We start from the raw sequence: 23630 nt of genomic DNA, 5'->3' as shown, positions 1-23630 counted from the left end.
AACGACGACGTAGAAGGACGCGCGGTATGATTTTATCCTTGAATTACACTCGTAAAACGAGCTACGGGGACGCGATAATATCGTAAACGTAACAACTTCATACGTTGATTCTAATTAATGTCTCGATAAAATACGAAGGGGGAGGAAGGGGGAAGGAAGGGGAAAGGATCACGCGGACACACCCAGTGAAAAGCTCTTTCTCGGCACGACGAGCTGAATGGAGGATAAATTGCTCAACAATAAAGTCTCGTAGCCTCCCCCTGGGCCTCCTGTTGGGTTCCACGTTTTGGAATTGGGGTGGATATATATGGTGAATCGGAATACCCTGGGGGTCTAAAATACAATGGCGCCTTGTGATGCTCCAAGTTGTTTACGTCACACAAACTACGGGAGGAGATGAGGGCTGGAATCGAAAAAGGGTGGACTCGCGACCGACTCTCTCTCTCTCTCTCTCTCTTTCTTTATCGATCCAACCCTACCGCATCACGGTCGAAATTCTCGTCATTGAAGGAATCCCCGCGTAGTCGAAACTAATCGAGAAATCTCGTCCTCGCGCCTGCCAATTCGACTGACCCGCCCGAACATTTGAACATCAATTTGTTATGATATTGCGACAAACTGCTTTGCACACGTCATTGTTTCTCGTCTCTGCAAGAGAGAATTGCGCTCTCACGTAACGATGTCACGCTTCGATTCGAACGTTTTCGATTCGTACGACTTAGACATTCATTCACAGATATCTTGATACATTCCGACTAACAAACCCGACAAGATAAATCTGTGATTATCAGCAAGGTTTCACCTTGGTCTATTAATAATATCGCGTGTAAGATGTGGACGCATCAAGATTCGCGAGCATCTCCGGCGGCGTCAAATGCGATTTCTCTATCGTTTTTCGCTCGCTGATGTACAAAGTGACTTCATGAACTTTCACTGGGTGGTGGATCGTCCGTTGCACAGACCGCTGGGTAGCAGCTGAAACTTTTAATAAAGCGATCGCGAATCTCCCCTCTTGGCGAATCTCCCCGACGGCAGAATCGAAAGGAGAGGGAAGAAAACGATCCCCATCGATCCGTCCCACACTGAAAAAAATACTAAATTTTATTAAATATTTGTTTAAATGGTTCTAGGTAAATATTTACTAAATATAAATATTAATTATAAATTTTACATATAAATATTAAATATATATTTATTTGATACAAAAGTATTAATTTAACTATCATTTTTTAATAAAATAAATATTTAATTATTGTAAGTAAACATTTATTTACTATTCAAAAAAAATATATTGAGATTTTTTTTTCAATGCACTCGTCCAATTTCTATAATATCACATTAAGTTAAATTGAACGCTTTTTCAAATATCGATTAACCATTAGTCGCGCTATAACTTAAATATATTAATTGAACATGATAAAGACACCTGTTGTGAAATGTAACGCCACGTTCATATTTAACATTAAATATTTTACGTCGTATTAATTAACAAATTTATTACGCGAGTATTTACCGTATTCTATCTCCGGAGAATTTACCGACAAACAGTCACGCTCTTTGAAAATTTGTGTATTATATATTAGAGAGAATCATTAAATAAGGAATGTTAATAAACTAAATAAATGTGTTTTATCTTGTTTATCTCTAAATTTCTCTTAAATAATATGCATAAATTCTTGAATTTATTTTTAAACTCCCCTTAAAAATACGCATAAATTCTTGAGCAATTCCATCTAATAATTAAAAATTTAATATTTCCATAGGTATAGATATAAAAATTTGACTTCGCGATTTGTATGTCGGGAATCATTCGTTCTATCGCTGACTGATGCATTTTGAAATATTCTTGATGCACGAACCGGAAGCTGAATAATTGCGAAATTCATCTCCTCTTCTAACCACAAATTCTCCGCGCTCTTGTTTTAATTATAAGGCTCTCCGGAGGCATTGTACGGCGTACAACCCGTCCGACGTATATTTTGCGACGCGTCCGAAATTACATTTGATTTATCGCACGAATAATGCGGCGCTTTATATAGTAATGCTTCATCAATAACATCTCTCTCCCCCTCGTGAGCGGCGGCGATTCCGGCAAGGCGCTCGATGCTTGAAATTGGATCAGCGGCTCGGCGGTCGTCGAGCGACAAAGCAGGTGCAACCTGGAGCATGAGCGACTCAATAAGAGTAATTAATTACCGCGGACACGCGTCGATGAGAGAAAGATAAGGGAAACGCGATCTGACGCGATGTGAGATTCTTAAAAATTACGTTTATGAGCGAATGACATTTTATCGCTTTCTCGTTGAGGAAAACATCGATGTAAGCGAAAGAAAGAGTACATGACGGGATAATTAGTTGGCTGAGTCTATACGATTAATATATCTGTTTTGCATTAAGACGATCTTATATTTTTACATTTGCGTTTTGTGTAGATATACGCTTGAATGTTTTTTTATTGCATATTATATATAGATAGAAAAATATTATTTTACTGCTAAGAGAAATGATGAAGTACTCAATATACTTTTAGTTTAAATAACCTTTTCTTTTAAGTATTATTAAGAAAATATTCTTTGTCAAAAACAACTTTAAAAATAAGATTTTTAATAAAAATATTTTCTTGATAAAGTCTTAAAAATGTACTTACAGCAATCTTTGAAAAATTATTATTTTTTTTAAATAAGAATTTATTCTCTTTTGAAAAATATTTTAACATTTTATGGAAAAAGATTTTGTACATATAATAAGCAAATTGAATTTATTTGAATTTAATAATCTTGATTAAAATATGAAATTCACTAGAATTCAGAATATATTTTGAATGAATTTGACGCTTGTGATGAACTTATAATAGATTTGCGGATGTATGAGTTTTTGAAATACTCCAAAAAAGTAATTAATATTTAAATACAATCTATATTTTATGTATGTCCGTATATAATTAAAAATGTTTGCATTAAGATGGATACAACTCGATGAATGCGAAAATTTTGTCAGCGTTAATTTTCGCCTCTTATCAAACGAATTAGCAAAATACTGCATTTCGGCCGATTGATAAATGCTATAGCTATAATAAACGAACATTACCTGTTCTCGGTATTATTTCCTGATAATTGACACGCGTCGCATGACTGGCGAAATCAAAGTAATGCGTTTGACGATGATGCGTGATCGCATTATGTTCGAACGTATTTTCATATTAATGAATGCACGTGCAGAGACGGATAATGGAATTTTAGCAATAATTTTAAATCGAGTAGCTCGTCAAAAACATGAAGGGAAGAGAGAAATCAGTTTGCAGTTTGACATATAAACAAAATATGATACACAAAATCAGCTTCTACAGCAACTTCTCTGGTCAACAATTTTCTCGGTCTCGAAAAGACATTACCATTTGTTACTCCTAATTATGTAATATATTTTCGCCATTGTACGAGCTCCACGTTAAAATTCCATCCAAGTAAAATCCATCTGAAATTAACCGAAGATCTTACCATCCGTGCTCTTTCTCTTTTCCTCGATCCTCAATTTGTCGGAAGCCCATTATTCTCAACCGTTAATCATTCAAGAACTATAGCCGATGTTCCGTGGAGAGAAGAAGGATCGATCTGACTTACAAGGAAACGTGCTACGTTACAAAAGTAATATCAGAAAACTAACGCTACCAGTTGAAAGAAATAGGTGTTCTAGATTGTCAAATCTCTCCTATGAATCTAAATGAGTTACTCTTAGATTTTGAGTCCAGGGATTTATTAACTCGCACAGTGGACCAATAAGTTCCTAGATTTAAAATCTAAATAGCTCATTTCATAATCCTCTTCAAATCCTATAACCCTTATTTAAAACTTTTTTTTTTTTTCAAACTGTACTGTTCTCGAGATATCCAACAGTTATAAGTTGAAATGGTCAAACATTTTCCGATCCCATGTTTGAGTACAAAATCCAAAGGATTTTGTACCCAAGATTTGACTATCCAGAATACTTATTTCAAACCTGATATAATCCGGTACAACGTTAAGTCTTTTTTGACATCACTTCTGCAGGATAGCACGTTTCCTTATTAAGAATCTCTAAGTGGAAGAGATATCTTATTCGTCTTTCCTCTCCCCTTTTTGCGATCGCAGATGACGACGGGATCTGCGTTTGCGGCTCCTGCGGTGCGTTCGCGTAACGGCGTCGCATAACGTGCGATGTAGACGATGCGGTATGCGGCATGCGGCGCGTCATAGTACCGTATGATCGTTGGTGCAAATTGCAGCGAGAGGGTAAGGAGGAGAAGGAGGACGATCCGACGATGGAGAGAGAGAGTAAGAGCAATCCGGTCGTTCGTTAATCTGTGGTCGTTCGAGCGCGAATGAGATATACACGTTCATCGTTTTGCAAAAGCCGCGTATGTATTAGAACGCGCGTAAAGCTGCTTAGAGTACGAGCACGAATTACATTTCGCCTGTGCCAGCCGAATTATTTGCGTTACATGGACGCGGATGTAGTACCAGGTGGAAATGATATCTGACCGGCACAGTCCCGGTTCCGAGTTTCCGATAACAATTTTACAAAATGTCAGAAATATGCCAACTATATAGCAGCGTTGTTGTTCATTAGTAGAATTATTTGTATTTATTTGATACTTTATTGTTCCATATCTATACCTGATTTTAATGACGTTGGATTTTGACGTTATAGATAGGTAGAAATGATATCCGAGCATCCCGGAGGGCGTTAGATCGAATATCACCGCAACGATAAATACATTGACCGGCAACCCGAAATTAGAGCGCATAAAACTGTCCGCGGTCGTTCGCCTCGCAGGATAAAAAATCGTGTCATTCGGACGTGTTGCGCTAAAAGGGCGCGTTATAATTTAACAGATAAATTATTCATACGTTAGGGCCTACACCCGTACCCTGCCATTACGTGGACGAAGCACGTAGCTGAGCGAGGTGGTAGTGGACGAATTATGAATATTCAGAAGAGTTTCACACGTCGTAAATTTAAACTCGTCGCATGTTTCTGCTTTACGGATGAACAATGGACGTGTAATGGTATAACCATTCCAGTGATGCATTTCCTCTTTTTTTTCTAATCTCGTTACGAGCTTATCTTGGCTGCTAATAGTTCACTCGCTGCAATCTGCGACGAATCGCGGAATTGACTGTCGGCCTAGTTATTAAGCAGGATTATTATTACTCGCGCAATATTGAGATCCCGGAGAAGCCGACTAGATGTAACTTCAACGACGGGGGTTGAAGTTTAAGCTGCACCTGACTTTACCTCGCGATCGTAATATATGCGCACATGGGGCTTCCGTCGTTGAAGACGTAATGCACGCAAAGACCTCACTCTTGCTCATTCTTGCTCACTCTTTAAATTAGAATTTAATATATAATTTAAAATATAATTACTTACATTAATAATGATTAATAAATCGTAAACTTGTGTGTGATGATAGAAATATATTCTCATACCAGAACATATTTTTAATCATATTTAGTTAAAAATTAAAATAGTAAGTTAAGATTAATACATTTTTAAAAATCTACATATTTTCTTGTTTGTTAATTGTTAAACATTTCTCACTCACCTTCCTTAGTTCTACCTTCTAGTTTTTTATTTCCAGTAGGACTATGAACATTTTTTCCTTATGTGTAGCAAGACTCCTCCCCTTAGAAAAAAATCTTGCGGACAATAATGTCGTCACTCTTTTTTACTATGGTCGAAAGATCCGCAGGATTTTTTTCTAGCAAGGGAGGGGGGGGCAGTCTATTCAAATATTTCTTTCCGTGGTGACCCTACAATCCCTACAGTATCGAGTTAATGACTGACCTTTTTTTTCGTCATTTATTGTACACCATCACTAATGTATACACTTTTTAGTTAAAAGCTTCCTCATCATAACACGGTAAGTGTACGTTGAGGAAGGTATTTCGTTTGTTTGGGTTTTTTTTTGTATTTTTATATTTAAAAATTTTTTTGTCATTTTTATTTTGTAGTAGGTTTTTTATTCCTTATTAATTTTTTTCATTTTTTCACTTTCCTCAAACGAGAATTTTCTCTAATTTTCTCTCGTTCTGCTTAAATTTGTTTATCACTTTGCTACTAATCACTCTAAAACGCGTTTGTATTCAACACGCGTCGATCATGGGGAGCGGCAAAGCTCCCTCTCCCCCTTCCTCTGGACGCTCATGTGCTGGTTAACTTTTGATCAAACTTAATTTTTTTGCTACGATTAATTACTAAACTGATGGTTTTATAGTAAGTAACTTGTAAAGTTACTTATCTCATTAAATTACTACGAAACCAGTTTAGTGATTAATCGTAGCTAGAAAAACACAAATTTTACACTTTATCATTAAGTTAAGTGACGTTAAGTCTAATCCACAAGTTAACCAGATCTTATTATCATTTCCTTATTTCTTACTTTCTTAATGGCTAAAGAAAAAAATAAAATTCGATTTGATTCGGCGTAAAAAAAATCTTGATTTGTTTATCTCTATTTGGTGACATTAAATGAAGATAAATTCTAGCAATACATTAACGGTAATAAAGGGTCACTTTTATTCGAATCCGATGCTTATTATTTCTTGTTACTCCTTGTACAGTTTAACATATAGTTGATGAACAATGTAACAAAATTTGTACTTAAACACGACGCTCGTTTGCACTTTGCAGGCGTTCAAAGGACCGTGCATGTGCTGCACAATTCGGAGCAGCCAGCCTCGGTGTTCGCTCTCCTCGAGTCGGGCAGCAAAGTAGTGCCACTGATAGCGGACGGCTTGTTCGATCTGCTGATGATGAAAATGACGACTATCTACACCAGTAAGAAGCAAACGAAGATCGAATCCAAAGGACCGCGATTCGAGATCGGCGACTTCTGCGTCAAATTGGGCAGCGTGACGATGAGCCAGAATTTCAAAGGCGTCTTGGTAGAAGTAAGTGATACTCCGTATTTCTTTTCAAAATGAAAAGAAACTCTCTAAAAATGACATTGAAAAATTATCAGTCCAACTGTCCTCTTTTGATCCTCCAGCTTTTTAAAGTGATATATTTTTCATTTCGATTCTCTGACGGATCGTCGTTTTCGGTATTTTTAATTCGGCCTTGATTCTCTCATAAAAATTCCCTCACGCTAAAATCTGTTTTATCTTCACATAGAAAGCTCATTCGGAATATCGCTTTTCGCTCACGATTGTCATTTTGCTTTCCCCCTTTGATCGTTCGGAAAACGAAGATAGGTTGTTCTCTGTGTCATTCAAATCCGGAAGTGAACAACGTCGATTTTCTGATCCCCCGAATCCGTAACAAATTCTTTGGGGAGAGACATTTTGAGACGAGTCCCCTGCTGCTTCCGTTGTCTTCTCTGTCATTCATGCGACGAGCGTGCATTATCGATTGATAACTCGGTCACGAGAGCTCCACCCGCGTAAATCGTGTATGTACATAGCCAGTTATACAATAGGTATATTTTAGAAGCGAAACATGGACACCACGCACCCTTTGATTCCTCATCGCGCCGCATGGCGAATACGTGTCTCGCGTGTCAAACTCGGCACGCCCGAGATATTTCATGCCATCGACGTATCACTGCTGATCAAGAGAACAGAGGAATAATCGAGTAATTAAGTCCGGATGCTAACGATAAATCGTCCTATTGATGTTACATCAATCCTGTTTGACTGTATGAGTACTCTCTTATATATTAGGTGTTGGAATTAATTCGTAGCGTTTTTAATGAAAGAATGTTATTTATTTCACATGAGCATTAAAAAATACATTAATGAAAGTACTTTCCATCACTTGTAAAACGCTACGAATTAATTCCAACACCTAATAGTAAAGGAAGTAGACGAAAGGAAGTAGGAAGAAATCATAGGAAAAAATTATCAGTCTTTAAAAATTTTAAAAAAAACCTTTTTAGAGAGAGAAGGAATTAAAAAGCGAATTATTTTTAGTCATTTTTATAAATTTTTACAAATTCTTATTTCAACATAAATAATTTTTTATTTTTTCTTTCTATATCTAACGATTAAATTGATAGATATTTCAACAAAATTGTTCTTTTTGTGTAGTAGATAAAAATAAATTTGAAAACTAATTGTCATTAAAGCTTTTTCTTGTTTTTAATAATTAATATGATGAAGTAATAATAAGATGAACTAATAATGCTTCGTAATTAACGAGTGGGATTGGATTATATAGTAATGTCGGATCAAAGATCGTTTTTATGCGAATTGAAGACATGTGGGAAGATTTCGCATCAGCGTGCAACGTATCTCACGTACACACACAAAAGCGAGTTATCGGATGCCACTCGGATGCACTTGTCGCGTAGATATCTGTAAACATGCAAGATACATACGCGCATACCGATACGGAACGTCATTACGAATTGTATTCGCTTTGCCGATACCCCGAGGCTTGTCGAGCACCTATGTACGTTTAACACGGAATTACAATCTCGCTAATACGGCGTATGCTCTGAAATTAAATCGTTTTTGTATTTGCTTTGCCCATTAATACCCGTTATCTAACAACTTAATCGGCTTACGAATTATTAATTCGCGAGATCGAACGGAGTTTTACTCGTCTAAATAGCTTAATACGTTAACTTCCTCGCATAAATCGCGTAAGTTGAACATGTTGAAAAAAATATGAAATTTTAATAAATATGAATTAATATTTATTAAAATTTGATATTTTTTCTAAATAAATATATACTAAATGTAAACATATTTATTTAATACAAAAATTATTAATTTGATTTAACTATTTTTTTTTTTTATTGAATTAATATTTATTTACTGTAAATAAACGGTTACTTAATACTAGACATAATACTATTCAAAGAAATATATATATTATTAAGATTTAGTAAATTTGTTTTCAGTGTATAAGTAGTCGAATAAATATTTCTGCGGATTGCATTTCTTCACCCCAAGAAGTAGGCGCAACACGGACAATGCGCGGACAGCACTTCCAAGCCCTACTCTCAAGAATCATGAAAGAAATCTCGTCGAGTTGTTTCCTTCCCTTTTTTCGCATCGACGATCTTCACCCAGACTTCGCAGCGTTACCTCGACGATGCTTCCTGTATATCTTCCGCAGCCGCCCTTTCCCCTTCGACAGATTCATCTGGCTGTACAGCGACACGTACATTGCACGTTCGCGTGTGTACCCTGTACACACACCCAGTGCGACACCGGCTTTAAATGCTCCAGCAGCAGCCATTCGTATCGGTAACTGCGCCGTTTGTACAGCGACCACGACGTCAAATACGTCACGATAACCCCCGACTCCCCCCATTAATTTCAATGGTGAAACTCCCCCGCGCGCGCGCGCGAGAGAGAGAGAGAGAGAGAGAGACTCGTGTTAAATCTTCGCTCCCTCGCTCTACCTCCCTCGTCGACCCTCGAACGAACACTTTTCTCCCGGACGGCTTCCTGCACCAGCAACGGCGAACGCTTCCTTCCTTCCGCCCTCTTATTCGCCGCTGCGACTCCCGCACTTGACTGCAATCACTTATCAACACATTGAACATACATCGCAAACACTCATGACCCAGAAAAAAAACTTTTTATTCACATTAAAAAACATTTTGTATTTATATTGAAATTGATCCACTTAAAATTTTGTGTTGAATTTTTAACATATTTGATCGTTAATTTAACATAATGTGATTATGTTATTTAAATTTTTTGTGTTAAATTGATATTCATAAATTTTTTTTAAAAAATAACACAATTTATAAGTAAGTGAACAAATAATATAAAAATAATGTTTTAATACGTAAATTCTGAGATAAAAATGAATAAAATTTTTGTTAATTTAACATATTATAAATATTAATTTTATTCAAAAAATATGCTTCCACAATTTGTTTACACTGAAAAAAATATTAAACTTTAATAAGTATTTGTTTAAGTAGTTCTAAATAACTATTTACTGAATGTAAACATATATTTATTTGATACAAAAATCGTTAATTTAATTTAACTATCATTTTTTTTACTGTAAGTAAATAAATATTTATTCAATAAAAAGTAAACATTTCCTTAGTACTATTTAAAGAAGTTTGTAATTTAAGATTTAGCAATTTTTTTCCAGTACAAATTGTATTTCATTTTTTGTTACATTTGTATTAATATTTTTACGTAATATTTATGTTACTTTCTAATATATTCGTGTATAAAATTAAGGCAAAAATTTGAGTGGATCGTTTGGAACACGTGGAAATGTTAAATTTAACACAAATTTTTCAACTCGCCGTTTTTTAGTACGCGGAGCGAACTGGGTTGCGTAACTCGCGTAACAAACGCATTCCCGATTCGATTTGCGCTTTCTCGGATTCGCAATCGCGATTTATCGTTTGAATCGAAATTTACCCTGCTGCCGTTGAATGTGGTGGCTCGGTCCGGAATAATGTCATCTCGTCCGTGATTTCGAATCGCTATGCGGCCATGCATGGTCGAGTTGCTGGCGAATTCCGCAGATTTTCGTTTAATTGGCGTCCCTGGGTCCAGAATAATCTCGGGAATTCCAAGTTTCACCTGAGAAACTTCATCTGATAAATGAATCAGCTGTGACGTAATTAAAGTAAAAGAAATTAAACGTATATGTATTATACCTTTATTTTATTATTAATTTATTTCTGAAAAGTCTTGCGCAGCCAATCGTGTAAATATTCTCCACGTTTACTATCTTGTATTATAGATCAATAACACGTTTGTTCTACAAAAAATGTTTATGAAGAATAACGGTCGCGCGAAAAGTTTATCGTCCGGACAAATTCGTGAAATTGGATTTTAGATTTAAAATTATTGAGCAAATTTTTATAAGTCGAAGAATAACAGTTGCCGCCACTCTCTTTCTATCTTTCGGTGAATCTTCGCGTTTCCCATTTTTCCAACTTCGTTCCGCGTTTATCGAGTTGCTCGACCGAAGTACCAATTTCCAGCGATATTAACTTTTAGCCGAGCTTCCTTAACATAGCCGAAGCTGTAAGGCTTGCGGAATGGAAAGAGAGAAATGGAGAGAGAATTGAAAATAGGATGAGAAACCGACATCCCCACATCAATATTGCCGTATATATCCCCGTTCAATCCGGACATATCCAGATTCTCGTCAAGTTTTCCGAATGGCCGATAGTATCCAACGACGTGCGAAACCGAATTTTTGACATTTTTAGAGATTGACTTTTCTTCCAAAGAGGACTCCGCGTCACGCTGCAAACTGTTTATTCGAAGACGACACACAACGGAGACTGAGTCTCTTATTTATGCATTGAGAGAAATTTTTTTGTATGATTATTTTTATGTAACTTACAAAAACTTTCTTACTTGTTAATTAAAAAATTTTATTTTGATCAAAATTTTTAAATTAAAAAATAATAAAGTCTTTATGAATTAAACATTTTGTTGTTATAAATTTGATTATTCTAAATTTTTATTTGAGAGGACAAGAAAATTTTTTAATTAAAAAGTAAGAAAGTTTTTGTGTGAGTCACATATTATACAAAACATTTCTCTCAGTATGCTTACTTATGGATATTCCATACGATGGTTTCAAGCGGATTATCATAAGCGTCCGTTCGTTTTCCATCGCTGCCCATCGAAGTTCGTCACGCGAGCCCCTGATTATACATTCTGTTTCCTCCCACGATTCCTTCGCGACATCATCAACGCACACATACACATCGTAAGCCGGATTACGTGAGAGACATACGAGGTCCATATCGCGGACATTTCGTCTTCAGATCGTAAAATCCAGCCGCGGCCGCGCTCGCGACTGATTATGAGTCGCGCAAACACTGTCGTCGTTTCTCGATAAGTACTAACGATGTCGTGTGTTGATTTGACATACATCACGATCTGATGGTACTCGACTAGGTATAATCCTGTGATATATACATTTTTTTCATTTGTGGATCCCCAGGTCGAGTATAGACCCTGCGTCGTGCCAGCGAGCGCGTGGGAACTCATTCGTGAATTTCTGCAGGGATTCTTGGGTTCAACCGTGTCTAATCAAGCTCCTCAATATTTACAGGTAAATATTTAGTATTAGAAAAATGCGTCTTCGTGCATGAAAAGAATGGCTTTGTTTGTTTAATAAATATAAAAATTAGACTTGAAAATAATTATGTTCATAGGACGCACAAATTGGTTGCTAGAATGTCAAAATTTATTGCAGCGTTGCTTATCATGCTTGAGATTCCTACTCTCTAAATTCTTTAGAATCTCACTCTAAAGAATGGAATCTCACTTTAAAGAGTGAAAATTGAGACAATTTTGAAAAAAACTAACTGCATTTTCAATCTTTAAGATTGACATTTCACTCTTCGGAATTCACTCAAAAAATTTTAGAGAGTATATAATTATTTTGGTCTAACAAAATTACTTTCAGATCTATATCTAATTAAATTTTTAGATATTTCAATAAAAGCGTTTTTTTCATGTATTGAGAATAAAACTTTTAAGTAATTTTACTGAAAAAGTCTCGATATGTAATTAAGTTTTTTTTTTTAAATAAATTTTGTAGAATCGAATGAACGAAATTTATCAGCCGATGGACACGATACAACAGTATCTAGAACATTTCGGTCAATACAGAAAAGCCACAGGAGTAATTTAAAGGAAGCCATCGTGGTGACTTTGGGCCGCATTATTTATTTCACGACGTGACGTTAACGGCGAGATCGATTGAGAACTCTACAGATCCCGCTAATATTTATTATATTATGGTCTGCGCGTATCTGTAACGATATCACTATTTTTTGAATATTATTTTGCTCATGTTAATTTTATTACCAGAGATTTGTATTATATATTATTTATATATATAATTAATAAGAATTTTTTTTAAATAACAATTTGCATGTAAAATGATATCTGAATGTTTTCAAAATAATCGAGATTTTCGTCAATTTAACTCTTTATTTTATATCCGCACGCATTTCAATTTTCCTTTTCTATTTTCAATTATTTTTTATAAATGAACTGTAAAAAAATTGAGTATTCCATTCTATATTTAATTTAGTTTCTAATATATAACTTAATTAGTATATTTCGGAAATTATAAAGATTTTAAAAATACATTTTGCAAAATCGGTGCGTTTTTGTATAATGTGACACGATGCGCTATCTATGAGAGATCTCGAGAAACTAGTGGAGCAGCCACACGCAATTAATAAAATATTATAAATACAATAAAATGATCTATTGTCATTTGTCGGTAAAGTTAACTTTATCGACTGTGAAATTTTAAAAATAAATATTGTTTCTAACAAAATACATTTTTAAGCCGATTCTACAATGTGCTCTTTGTTTCCTATTTCTTTTTGCTTCTTGCTTCTTCTCTCTTTACAATCGTTTTATCGACAATTCTATTTCTTGCTATGTGTTTCCTGTTTCTTCCAAAGTTCGTTAACTTTTATCTTAGACGACATAAAACAAAAACAATCGGATAAGAAGCAAAAAAACAAGATGTAAAAAAAAGCAAAAAGATAGAAACAGGAAACAAAAAGCACATTGTAGAATAACCATTATTATATGTGTATACATTTTTTGTCGCGTTTTTGTATTCTTCGACGCACAATATATGCGTAATCTTTTGAAATTATTTCTTAATTAAACAGCACGCTAAAAAAAATAGCCTATTCAATAATCTTTGACAATAAAATATTATTAGTCTATTATCATAAATTTAACTGCAGTTTATATTAAAGTACATAAATTTGCCTATTAATGTTAATAACATTAATTTTAATATTCATTTATGCACGATGATACTGCGTTTTTTCAGATTAAAGTCTTGTTTTTGATAACAATGAGGACTTTAACCTGAAAAATGACATGCCTCACATTTTCAATAAGAACTAATAGCACCTTCGCATTCAGTAGGTAGAAAATTCGCTGTTTTCTACATTTCTCAAAAGTGGATCTTTTTTTAACAAGTGTTCTTTTTTTCCTAGTATAGAAACCGTGTTCATAAGGTGGTTCAAAGGTCTACCTCCGTGTATGAATTAAGTAAATTAATTAGATGACTTGGAATTTTCAGTTTTATGCAATAATTATTTCCATGATGAAACATCGTAATTAAACACATATGCACAAATGAAACTTTAATTATATTTTCTTACATTATTATTAATCTCAAATACTTTTTTAAATATAATATTGTAATTTAATCTTTGAATACAATTAAGTTAGAATGTTGTAATAAAAAAAAATATTTTAGGTTAATAATAATAAATTTTGTAAAATGTGTCCGGTCACTGGGACGTTTACCTTATGACGTAAATCGATAAGTGCTATTATGCATGTATACAATGTATTAGTAATAACACGCTATATGTAAATATATTGTAATACATAATTATCATAAATCATGCGTTAAGCGTGCGTGATCACTCCATGCGCAGCATGGACAAACAGAAGGAAGATAAAATAATGTTTAAACAGAATATTCATCCGCGTTCTTTTTATTTTTTTTCTTTATGTATGTAATTACATGGAATTGTCGCGTCATTCCGTAATAAAATTATGCATACGCAATACGTGCACATACATATGCAAATTTTGTACTCATAATTGTGGATCAATCAATTCACTTTTGCATGCGCGATCCGGATCATCATCGGCAATAATTGCATTTGTTATATAAGCTGGTGATAATTTGATTACCAAAATTATTAATTTTACTTTCCTCGACGACACGCGGGTTATCGCCGCGACTCACTTATCGGATTTTTGGAAAGGAACAAACGGAATGTCATCGAAAAGAAATAGGCCGCGCGGAATCACGTGACTGCGATACGACGCCATGCGGCGCTAACCGCAAGAAGTTACTCTCCAGACGACGAAAACCGAACAATCGGAGCTGACCGGAGCAACGGCGGTGACTAGTGAGACTGTAAAAGAAGTCCGACCGCCATATAAAAGGACAGTGTTCTTTACGCGTGAGAGTTGTCTGCATCGACGAAAATGGAGGTAAAAATTCCTGAAATCGTCATTACGCGAAGGATTCGTGAGTTCGACAACTGCACTTATCATGTTTTCTACTTTCAGATCGAAATACTGTCGACGAAATCATCGAAGGTGATAGCTAACGTGAATGTAAGTAAAGCGCAATAACTGTAAAATCGGATAATTAAGTGAAATTTGAATGGAATATGATAATTCGAAATTCGATCGATTGTTTTTCGAAAAAAATCTATGACTTTATTTACATGACTTGTATCTTTATTGCAGGTAAATGCGAACACTACGATAGGCGAAGTGAAACAGGAGTTATATAAATTAAAAAAGGCAGCAAACGTCAATAGACAGAGTCTGAGATTGGATGCTAAGGGAAAATCATTGTCAGACTCAGAGACAATTAAATCCTTGTCGCTGAAAACGGGTGGAAAGTTATATTATAAGGATCTCGGTCCTCAGATCGGTTGGAAGACTGTATTCCTGTTGGAGTATGCAGGGCCTCTGGTGGTGTATCTTTGGTTGTATCAACGTCCCTGGCTGTTTTATGGAAACGTGAATACCAGTAATTTTCACTATATAGCTAAGTAAGTCACTGTAATTATGTAACATTTTATTAAAATTATAATCTATATTCATATATAATATATATTTTATATAAGCATTTCTTTTGTTGTACTTATTATATATAAGCAATTTTTTTCTTTTTCAGGTGTGCAGCAGGTGCCTGGTCGATACATTACGTTAAGCGTCTCTTAGAGACTATATTTGTTCACCGTTTTAGTCATGCAACAATGCCGTTGCATAACCTATTCAAAAATTGCTCTTACTATTGGCTTTTTGCTATGTATGTAGCGTATCATACAAACCATCCATTATATACAGCTCCTTCCAAATTCCAATTCCACATTGGTTCGATAATATTTGTGCTGTGCGAGTTGGGCAATCTCAGTATCCACTTAGCTCTGAGGAATTTGAGACCACCAGGCACTACGGTCAGGAAAGTCCCAATGCCGACTAAGAATCCTTTTACCGCACTCTTCTTACTTGTCTCCTGTCCTAATTATACGTATGAGATAGGCAGTTGGATCGGTTTTACTGTAATGACGTCATGTCTTCCAGGTATGCTTATAGCTGAAATTTTATGTGATTATTTGATCTTTAACATCGAACATAAATGAAACGGTTATACGAGTCTTATGTTTTAATTTTCAGCTGGTCTGTTCACGCTTGCCGGTGCATATCAAATGACCGTGTGGGCACTGGGCAAGCACAAGGCGTACAAGAAAGAATTCTCGCATTATCCGAAAAACCGCAAAGCCATCATTCCGTTCATTCTTTAAATCAAGGCATTTATTTACAAAATATCGGTATTCATGATACAATGTTGATTTTACTTTGTTACTTTTTTTGTTTTTTTGTTTTTAAGGAATATTAAGCTTAGTAATTATGACGAACATGTAATCAATAATAGTGTCACTTTCTAGTAAAAAGTGAAGTCTGTAAAAAACAACAAAAGATATATAAGCATTTTAATTCCAATTTTTTATTTTTATACAAGTCTTAGGGGGAGGTTCATTTCTGTTTTATGAAATAATATATGTTACAAACGTGGAGTGATATACAGCGCTCTTATTTCTTTGAACAAATATATATACGTATATAATTACAATATAAAAGAAACATATATATAATTATTATATATATAATTATTTTTAATTATGAAAAATATGCTAAAACATTAATTTATCATTAAAAACTTTACAATATTTAAGTTCCTGAAAAAATGATTAAATGTCACAAACTTGTTCAAAATGATATCTTTTTTTCTTCCTTTTCTTCACAAGGAATCTTGCTCAACAATTGCTTGATATCTTTCTTTAGATTTGAAATAACCTGCTGATATTCTTGTATTTGCTTCATATATTTCTCCTGCAACTCCTGGTATCCGTGAAATGCTTGTTTCAAGATTTTTCTCGCTTCTGTAGATCGCACGTCTTTTTGTGGTAATCCCAGCAGATTCTCCATATAAAAAACCTGTTCTTGTGCTTGCTTCAACTCTTCCCTCAATGCATTCAATTCCACAATAAGCATACTGTTTTCCTCTATCATCCTCAATTCTTTGTCACCGGTATACGTATCCTGGAACATCTGCTTCTTCAGAGACGCGATAGTTTTTTCCAGTTGATCCTTTTGCCTATTGAATTCGTATTGCGCATCTATGTCCGCTTTGCGACTACGTAGGATTTCATCATCCGCGCTATATTTGTGATATAAATTGGTCACTGCGGTTTTTAGAGCGTTCGGTTCTTGTATGAGTTCCGAGAGTTCAAGAATGTCGATGCGAATTTTTCGTAACAGCTGCTGACACCTCTTGTTCTTATGGATTTCGCGGTCGATTTCTCGGCGTGTGATCCGCAATTTCTCCCTCTCTTCGTGTAGTTGCAGCTCCAATTTTTCATTTGTCTTTTGGAGACTCATGAGCTCTTCCTCCATGTTTCGAATACTATCCTTCAGCTCCTGTATCTCCTGATCTCTCGGTTGTATCTGACTCCTCAACTCATCAATCTTAAAATTCAACACAAACTTGAATTTCTCCAATTCCTGATTCGTTCGCTTTATATCATATATCTGTTGCTCTTTATTCCGAATAGTAGCGTCCCTCTCGATGATTTCCTTCTTTAGATCTACTATTTGCTTCTCAAGATCTTGTATATTTTTGTAAAACTGTGCATATTCGCTTTGCACCCGATTTACTTGCCTTTTTAGATCATCAACGTCTCTCTGACTGGCCAATAATTTGTTTCGCATTACTCCGGCCTCTCCCTTCAGTTTCAAACTGATCTGCTTCTCCTCGTATAGGAGGTTTTCGTATTTCGTACGTATCTCGAGAATCTCACGATCCGCGTCATCCTCTACTTGTGCCATCAAACGTTCATGAACGCGCTCCTTATGCCTCATTTCGTCAAATGTTTCTTCCAGTTGTATTTTCTTCTCGTGAAGCAAAGCTTCATATTCCGTCACGGTTTTTTGTAATCGTTCCGCGTCGCGTTTCTCAAGATCTTTTAATTGCTTCTCGTAGTTCTCTCGCATAGCATTGGTACGTTCTTCAAATGCCTGATACTTGTCATATTCCGTAATCAACTTGGCCTCATAATCATTTTCCATTTGTTGCATTGCGTCCTCATGCGACGCTTTCATCCTCATGATATTCACGTTCATATTATTCACCTCATTTCTGTGATCCTCCCGATCCTTATCTATTTTGTCTACAAGTTCCTTGATAGCTTCGCTATAGCCTTGGTGCACCTCACGTAATTTATCATTGTGCTGAATATCAATTTGCCGCAGTTTATATGCGTGTTCCATTTCCAATTCTCTTAGTCTCACTGTCAGATTTTTGATGCTATGTATCTTTTCCTCTAAGTCACCTTTACCGATTAATACTTCGTTCGTGTACGGCAAATCTCTCATCTTTATGATTTTCCCTTCGGGAAAGTATAACTTCCAAATGCATAAACTACCGTCCTTTGCAACTGAGATCAAATAATTTTCATTGTAAGAAAATGCGATCTAAGAAAGAAGGAAATAGAATGATTTAGGAGAACAATTTATATCTTCATTTATTCTCACTGTATTAAGAGAAAGATACCCTCGTAATATCGACGCAGTGTATGTGGAAATCCATTGATTCTATTGGAGTTTGAAGCGGACTTTTCAACGAAATGATGATACCACTGGGAGAAGTTATGAATAACATTAGGTCATCTTTCCCCATGATAATTTGTTGCATTTCTTTGCCAGGCAATCGAAACTCTCGTACTATCTGATAAGAATATATTCCAGTCAGCAAAATGTTAGCAATTTGCTTACAAATTGATGCAAATTTGATAAAAAATATTAGCAAATTGATATCAATTATATTCGCATTAAGCTTGTGTTTTGCGGCCAAGGCTTACTAACACAATGTAAAATCAAATTGTCGACAAAGACTGAGGAAGTTTTGATCGATTCTTACAATTTAGCAAACTTGTTTTTGCCGGTCGATAATTCGTTCTTATATTACGTCAGCAGATTTTGTTGTATATTTGCCATCAATTTGCTGAATCATTGAATATAACAGAATTTGCATCAAATTTAACGTTTTTTTATTCACAAAATGTATAGCGAGCATTTGACAAAATTTATTTTCGACTTGGCTGATTGAGTAAAAGATATAATTCCAAAAGCAATCGCATAATTTTAAAAATAAAAATAAAAGATATCAATATACCTCACTCTCCTTGATTTCGCGTATCTGATCGTCCTGTGCGATGCAGTAAATGAACGACGCGTCCGAGGAAAGTGCAATGTCGTGTAGAACGACGGTTTTCAAAATAAACTCGCTGGTTCGCGTGCCAGAGGTCATGTTCCACTCATATATAGAACCTTCCGCACCCATGCTTAGTATTTTTAGGTCCGTCTGCGACCAGAGAAGCGCCTTCACCTTGCCAATGTGTCCCTTGAGGATAAAGGGATTGTAGAAACTAATAGTGGTGTACACCTGTATGATGTTGCCGTTGACCGCGGCGAATAGATGACCATTGTGACTAAAGCGAACTATCTTACAATTTCTGATGGCGATCTCATGCATTGGTAGCAGATCGTCGATCAGGATGCTCATGAAGCGTAATTTGTCGGTGAAGCCAATTAGACAGAATAGTCCCATCGGATGCAATGCGATGCTGGATATATCTTCATCATACTGCTTCAGCATAATAAGACTTTCTGTTTCAAAATCCCACAGTCGAACACTGTGATCAAATTCGCCGCATGTCATGAAGACCGGCTTCCATGCACACATGGAGAGGTCACTAATGGGACCATGGTGTAACAGCTGGCCCATGATCTGCATTTCCTGTGGTTCCGGATCCATCTGCAGAGTTCGACCCCACAGCGTCGCATAATACAGTTGGGACCAGCCGGTGGTGACGATCAATCGGTCAAAGCTGGGATTCACATTGATCGTATGGATCTTGTAAAGATTCGGGTCGTCGTCCTTCACCATTCGCTGTGGAATCACGTAAACGTTTCTCTTCGTATACTTGTGTTTCCCTTCTTTTTCAAAAAGTATGATGATCCCTCCGCCGTACGCGTAGGCAAATCCACGTGGAAATGCGATCAAGCAGCGCACGTTTTGTTGCCACATAATGTCCTCACTGATTGCTAGTGTTATCTGTGAGCTGGCAGTGGTGGGCATAACGTACTCCTCGCGAATCTTGAGATTCATCGTCACGGTATCAGTCATCCTGTACACGTTTTTAAGATCGCCGTTCTCCAGGTAGAGCATGCGGCCGTCCTCGGTGCCAACCATGAGTCTGTCGCCGTCCAGCCAAGCCATCGAACAGACAAGGAGGTTCTCCGCTTTAGCGAAACCAAATGGGCGCCACACCGTCTCAGAAACGATAAGAAACTTAAAGGTATAAGCACCACCGACTGCTACCACTGTCGCGTCTGTTGGATTGCAAGCTAACACGTCAGCGATCGCCAATGGATTTTGTGAATTGATCAGCTTAAATGTCGACTCGACCTTGCCCTTTTCCCAGTTGTAAAGGAGCATCGTTTGATCGGGTTCGCCAGTAATTGCTATCAGATTCTTACTATCGAAAGTAAAACTCATACACGTAAATCTGGTTACTCCTGGAGCGTCATAAGGTATCCCAAGCAGCTTCCTACGCTTCAGAGAGCTGATATCATAAATAGATATGGTAGGTTTGTCTCCTATATCGGATAAAGCAACAAATTTCCTGAAATTATAGATTATTTAATTACAATCTGTATGTAAAAAAATAAAGAAAGATTAAAATGTATCCACAAACATCTTATACCTTATGAAATTATCTTTTTATATTTCCATCTTTGTAAATTGTTATGTTTCTTTCCTAATAACAATTTATTAGCGATACATTAGACTCTTTTTAGCAGAATTTCTTGTACAGTTCGTCTCTCTCTTTCCTTTTTTTTCATATTGAAAAGAATTGATGAACTGTGCAAGAAATTCAGCTAAAAAGAATAGATCTATTAAACTTAAGGATATATTGAACCAATATTGAGCTAACATGAAATCAATATTGTGTCAATAAATTGTGTTTTCTATATATCAGGGTTTTTATTAAAATTGAAAATATGAAAGTTTGCTTCAATTAATTCGGTTTCATATGGTTGAATGAATTTCTCTTTATTTTATTTTGTTTTTTTTTTATGGACAAATGTGCTTGTCATATACTTCATCAAATTTACTCACTTGTTGGGCGAGACACAAATGCCATTTGCGTCATAATATCTTTCAGGTAATCGAATCAGCTTCTGCTGACGCTGAAGAATATTGTGAATGGCCAGTGCATTGCCGACTGGATATAAAACTTCCGCATCTGTGATGTAATGCGCATTGTTGGCAATGTCTGTCCTCAAACCGTAAAAAACGCGAGTTTGCAGGGATACAGCCATCTCGCTCGAGAGCTACTTTTTACGAAAAATTATTATAACTTTTCTCTTGTATCTAAAAACACTGGTATCTAAACACACTATCTAAGAACACTTTCCTTTCTTAACTATATTTTCCACAATTTTTTCACAAGTTTTCTCCTTTTTTTCTTTATTCGAATATAAACATACTCCATTTCAAATGCAAAGATATATGGAATGCACCTGAAAAAGACAAATGAAGTTTGTTTTCTACGGCTGCAAATGTACACTTTTGAAAATTAAAATGAGATAGGTATATGTTTGATATTTGTCAAAAGCGAGAAAGAGAGTTCTAGTGCAGTCTAGTGCAAGAACAGCAAACAGACCAATTGATTCATAATTTATACAGAATTGTTTACATCTCCCTGGTAACGGTACATCTTAGGGTCAAGTTCACACATGAAGAAACGCATGATGCATTATTTGTCTCTATTGTTCACTGAATAATAAAGAAGGAATAAAACGATACATTATTATTATTAACGATATAGCAAACGAGAATGGATTGAAATAGATTAAAATAGATTCAGATTTTCAGAAATACGGTTTCATGAATGTTAAAATGAATCCTTTTCAATCCTGAATGCATTTTTATTCATTCATAGGAATGACATGGAGTTCTCTCTCTCTCTCTCTCTCTTTCTCTCTCTCAATCTAAAAATAATATAGTAAAATAAAATATAAATAAAAAAAACAAGTATAATAACGCTCAACAATTTGCAAAGCAATATAAAAATTTTTGATAACGATCAATAAACGAACAAAAAAAGATGTTAGAATAATAATAATTTAATTATAGTTAATATATAAAATAATTCGATAAACGTTTCGACTTACAGTCTTCCTCAATAAAATATGATACAATTAAATTAATAAAAATATTAAATTCTACAATCTAACATGTCAAAATAAGGTGACATTTTAAAAGATATCATCCGTTCTCTTCAAGATTATTATAGTCGAAATAATTTTTGTCACACTATGTTCAAAACAAATATATAACAGTCAAATTATTCGAACTAGATCCCCGTTTGACAATCGATCGTGTTAGTCCTCTGTGTGCTAGTCCTGTAATATGAGCCAAGATATAAAATTGTTCTAAATTAAATTAATTTTTTGAATTATGAATGCGTATTATTGAAAAAAACTGTCTTTTTTAAAATAAAATATTGGTTAAACTTACGTAACATGTAATTTTGAAAAAAGAATTCAACAATAGTAATCAGTAATAAATTAAAGTCTTGATAATTGCAACTGTAATGTACTAATAGAATATAATAAAGATTATCGACTAAGATAACACTCAGACAGTGTATCATATTATACTTACATAAAGAGACTCACAATATTTTGTATAAGCTTGATCGTTATTGGTTACAATATTACAACTAGTGAGAGAGAAAACGCTATTGGCTGGCACATGTGAAAGTTCTTGTAGTATGTCAAAATATGCTCCATCCAACAACTTAATATCTTTCATACAATTGATACCATTTTTTATTCTTTTATGTGAATCATCTTCGTGATTAGTTTTTTTTTTATAATTATGTTCAATTTCTAGTATTTTGACATTCTAATCAGAAGGCATACACTTATCTTAAATGCATACACTTATCTATTTAATGTCTTAATTTTTACATGTCTTTATTTATAATTAAATTGATATTTGATTTTTTTATAAAGTAAGTGTTGAACGATTTAAATTTAGATATACAGAATAAAATCCGCTTTAAACAATTTATCATTTCTGCCAAAATTCGGAATAAAATTTTATAATTGGACAGAATATACACACATATGTATTAAAATTATTAAAATTAGCGCCGAGACACTACCGTGTCTTCTGATGCTAGAGAGAGTCGACTTTATTAAATAAATTTACATGACTATCGAATGGGCTTGGAGATAATTAAAGAGTTCGACGTTACCAACTGGAGACATAAAAAATTAAAAAAATATATTCATAATAAAATATGTATTAAATTTATGAGAGATTTATTATTATATTAGATTTTTTATAAATAAGCATATTTATAGAGATATAATAATATATATATTATGTGTTGTCACGAAATTGTATTTTCTTCACAATTATCATGTATGGATAATAACAATGAAAGTGAAATTTTTAATAAAAATCGGTTCAATATCGGATATCAA

General features: G+C 34.9%; 3 protein-coding genes across 4 annotated transcripts in view; 2 read left to right on the top strand and 1 right to left on the bottom strand.

The window, feature by feature from the left end:
• LOC105153987 (Mediator complex subunit 20) overlaps nucleotides 1-13281 on the top strand; it is a 94654-nt gene extending 81373 nt beyond the window's left edge. For both annotated transcript variants that reach the window (XM_011069185.2, XM_011069184.2), the window contains exons 3-5: nucleotides 6670-6929; nucleotides 11929-12039; nucleotides 12532-13281. In XM_011069185.2, the coding sequence (XP_011067487.1) occupies nucleotides 6670-6929; nucleotides 11929-12039; nucleotides 12532-12624 (464 nt within the window). In that variant the 3' untranslated portion in view covers nucleotides 12625-13281. The remainder of the gene's footprint in view (nucleotides 1-6669; nucleotides 6930-11928; nucleotides 12040-12531) is intronic.
• Nucleotides 13282-14832: 1551 nt separating this feature from the next.
• On the top strand, nucleotides 14833-16781 carry LOC105153980 (trans-2,3-enoyl-CoA reductase Sc2). Its single transcript, XM_011069173.2, has 5 exons — nucleotides 14833-14981; nucleotides 15060-15107; nucleotides 15243-15553; nucleotides 15679-16088; nucleotides 16182-16781. The coding sequence occupies exons 1-5, from the start codon at nucleotides 14976-14978 to the stop codon at nucleotides 16307-16309; spliced, it is 903 nt and encodes a 300-aa protein (XP_011067475.1). The 5' UTR covers nucleotides 14833-14975; the 3' UTR covers nucleotides 16310-16781.
• On the bottom strand, nucleotides 16358-23614 carry tous (testes of unusual size). Its single transcript, XM_011069172.2, has 5 exons — nucleotides 22654-23614; nucleotides 21250-22538; nucleotides 19240-20752; nucleotides 18619-18792; nucleotides 16358-18539 (listed from the first exon to the last, which is right to left on the bottom strand). The coding sequence occupies exons 2-5, from the start codon at nucleotides 21450-21452 to the stop codon at nucleotides 16776-16778; spliced, it is 3654 nt and encodes a 1217-aa protein (XP_011067474.2). The 5' UTR covers nucleotides 21453-22538; nucleotides 22654-23614; the 3' UTR covers nucleotides 16358-16775.
• Nucleotides 23615-23630: the final 16 nt, after the last annotated feature.

The sequence above is a fragment of the Acromyrmex echinatior genome, chromosome 6 (assembly GCF_024713525.1).
Source record: "Acromyrmex echinatior isolate Ae372 chromosome 6, ASM2471352v2, whole genome shotgun sequence".
NCBI classification, from domain to species: Eukaryota; Metazoa; Arthropoda; class Insecta; order Hymenoptera; family Formicidae; genus Acromyrmex; species Acromyrmex echinatior.
Note: the sequence above shows the minus strand (reverse complement) of the source record. Positions and strands in the feature narration are given on the sequence as shown.

Coding starts and splice junctions, on each gene's coding strand:
- LOC105153980 (XM_011069173.2), top strand. Junction 15,108..15,242: donor AGGTGATAGCTAACGTGAAT/GTAAGTAAAGCG, acceptor TCTTTATTGCAG/GTAAATGCGAACACTACGAT. Junction 15,554..15,678: donor AATTTTCACTATATAGCTAA/GTAAGTCACTGT, acceptor TTTCTTTTTCAG/GTGTGCAGCAGGTGCCTGGT.
- tous (XM_011069172.2), bottom strand. CDS start 21,452: ATGGCTGTATCCCTGCAAACTCGCGTTTTTTACGGTTTGAGGACAGAC. Junction 20,753..21,249: donor ATTTGTGTCTCGCCCAACAA/GTGAGTAAATTT, acceptor CTATAATTTCAG/GAAATTTGTTGCTTTATCCG. Junction 18,793..19,239: donor GCGAAATCAAGGAGAGTGAG/GTATATTGATAT, acceptor TATTCTTATCAG/ATAGTACGAGAGTTTCGATT.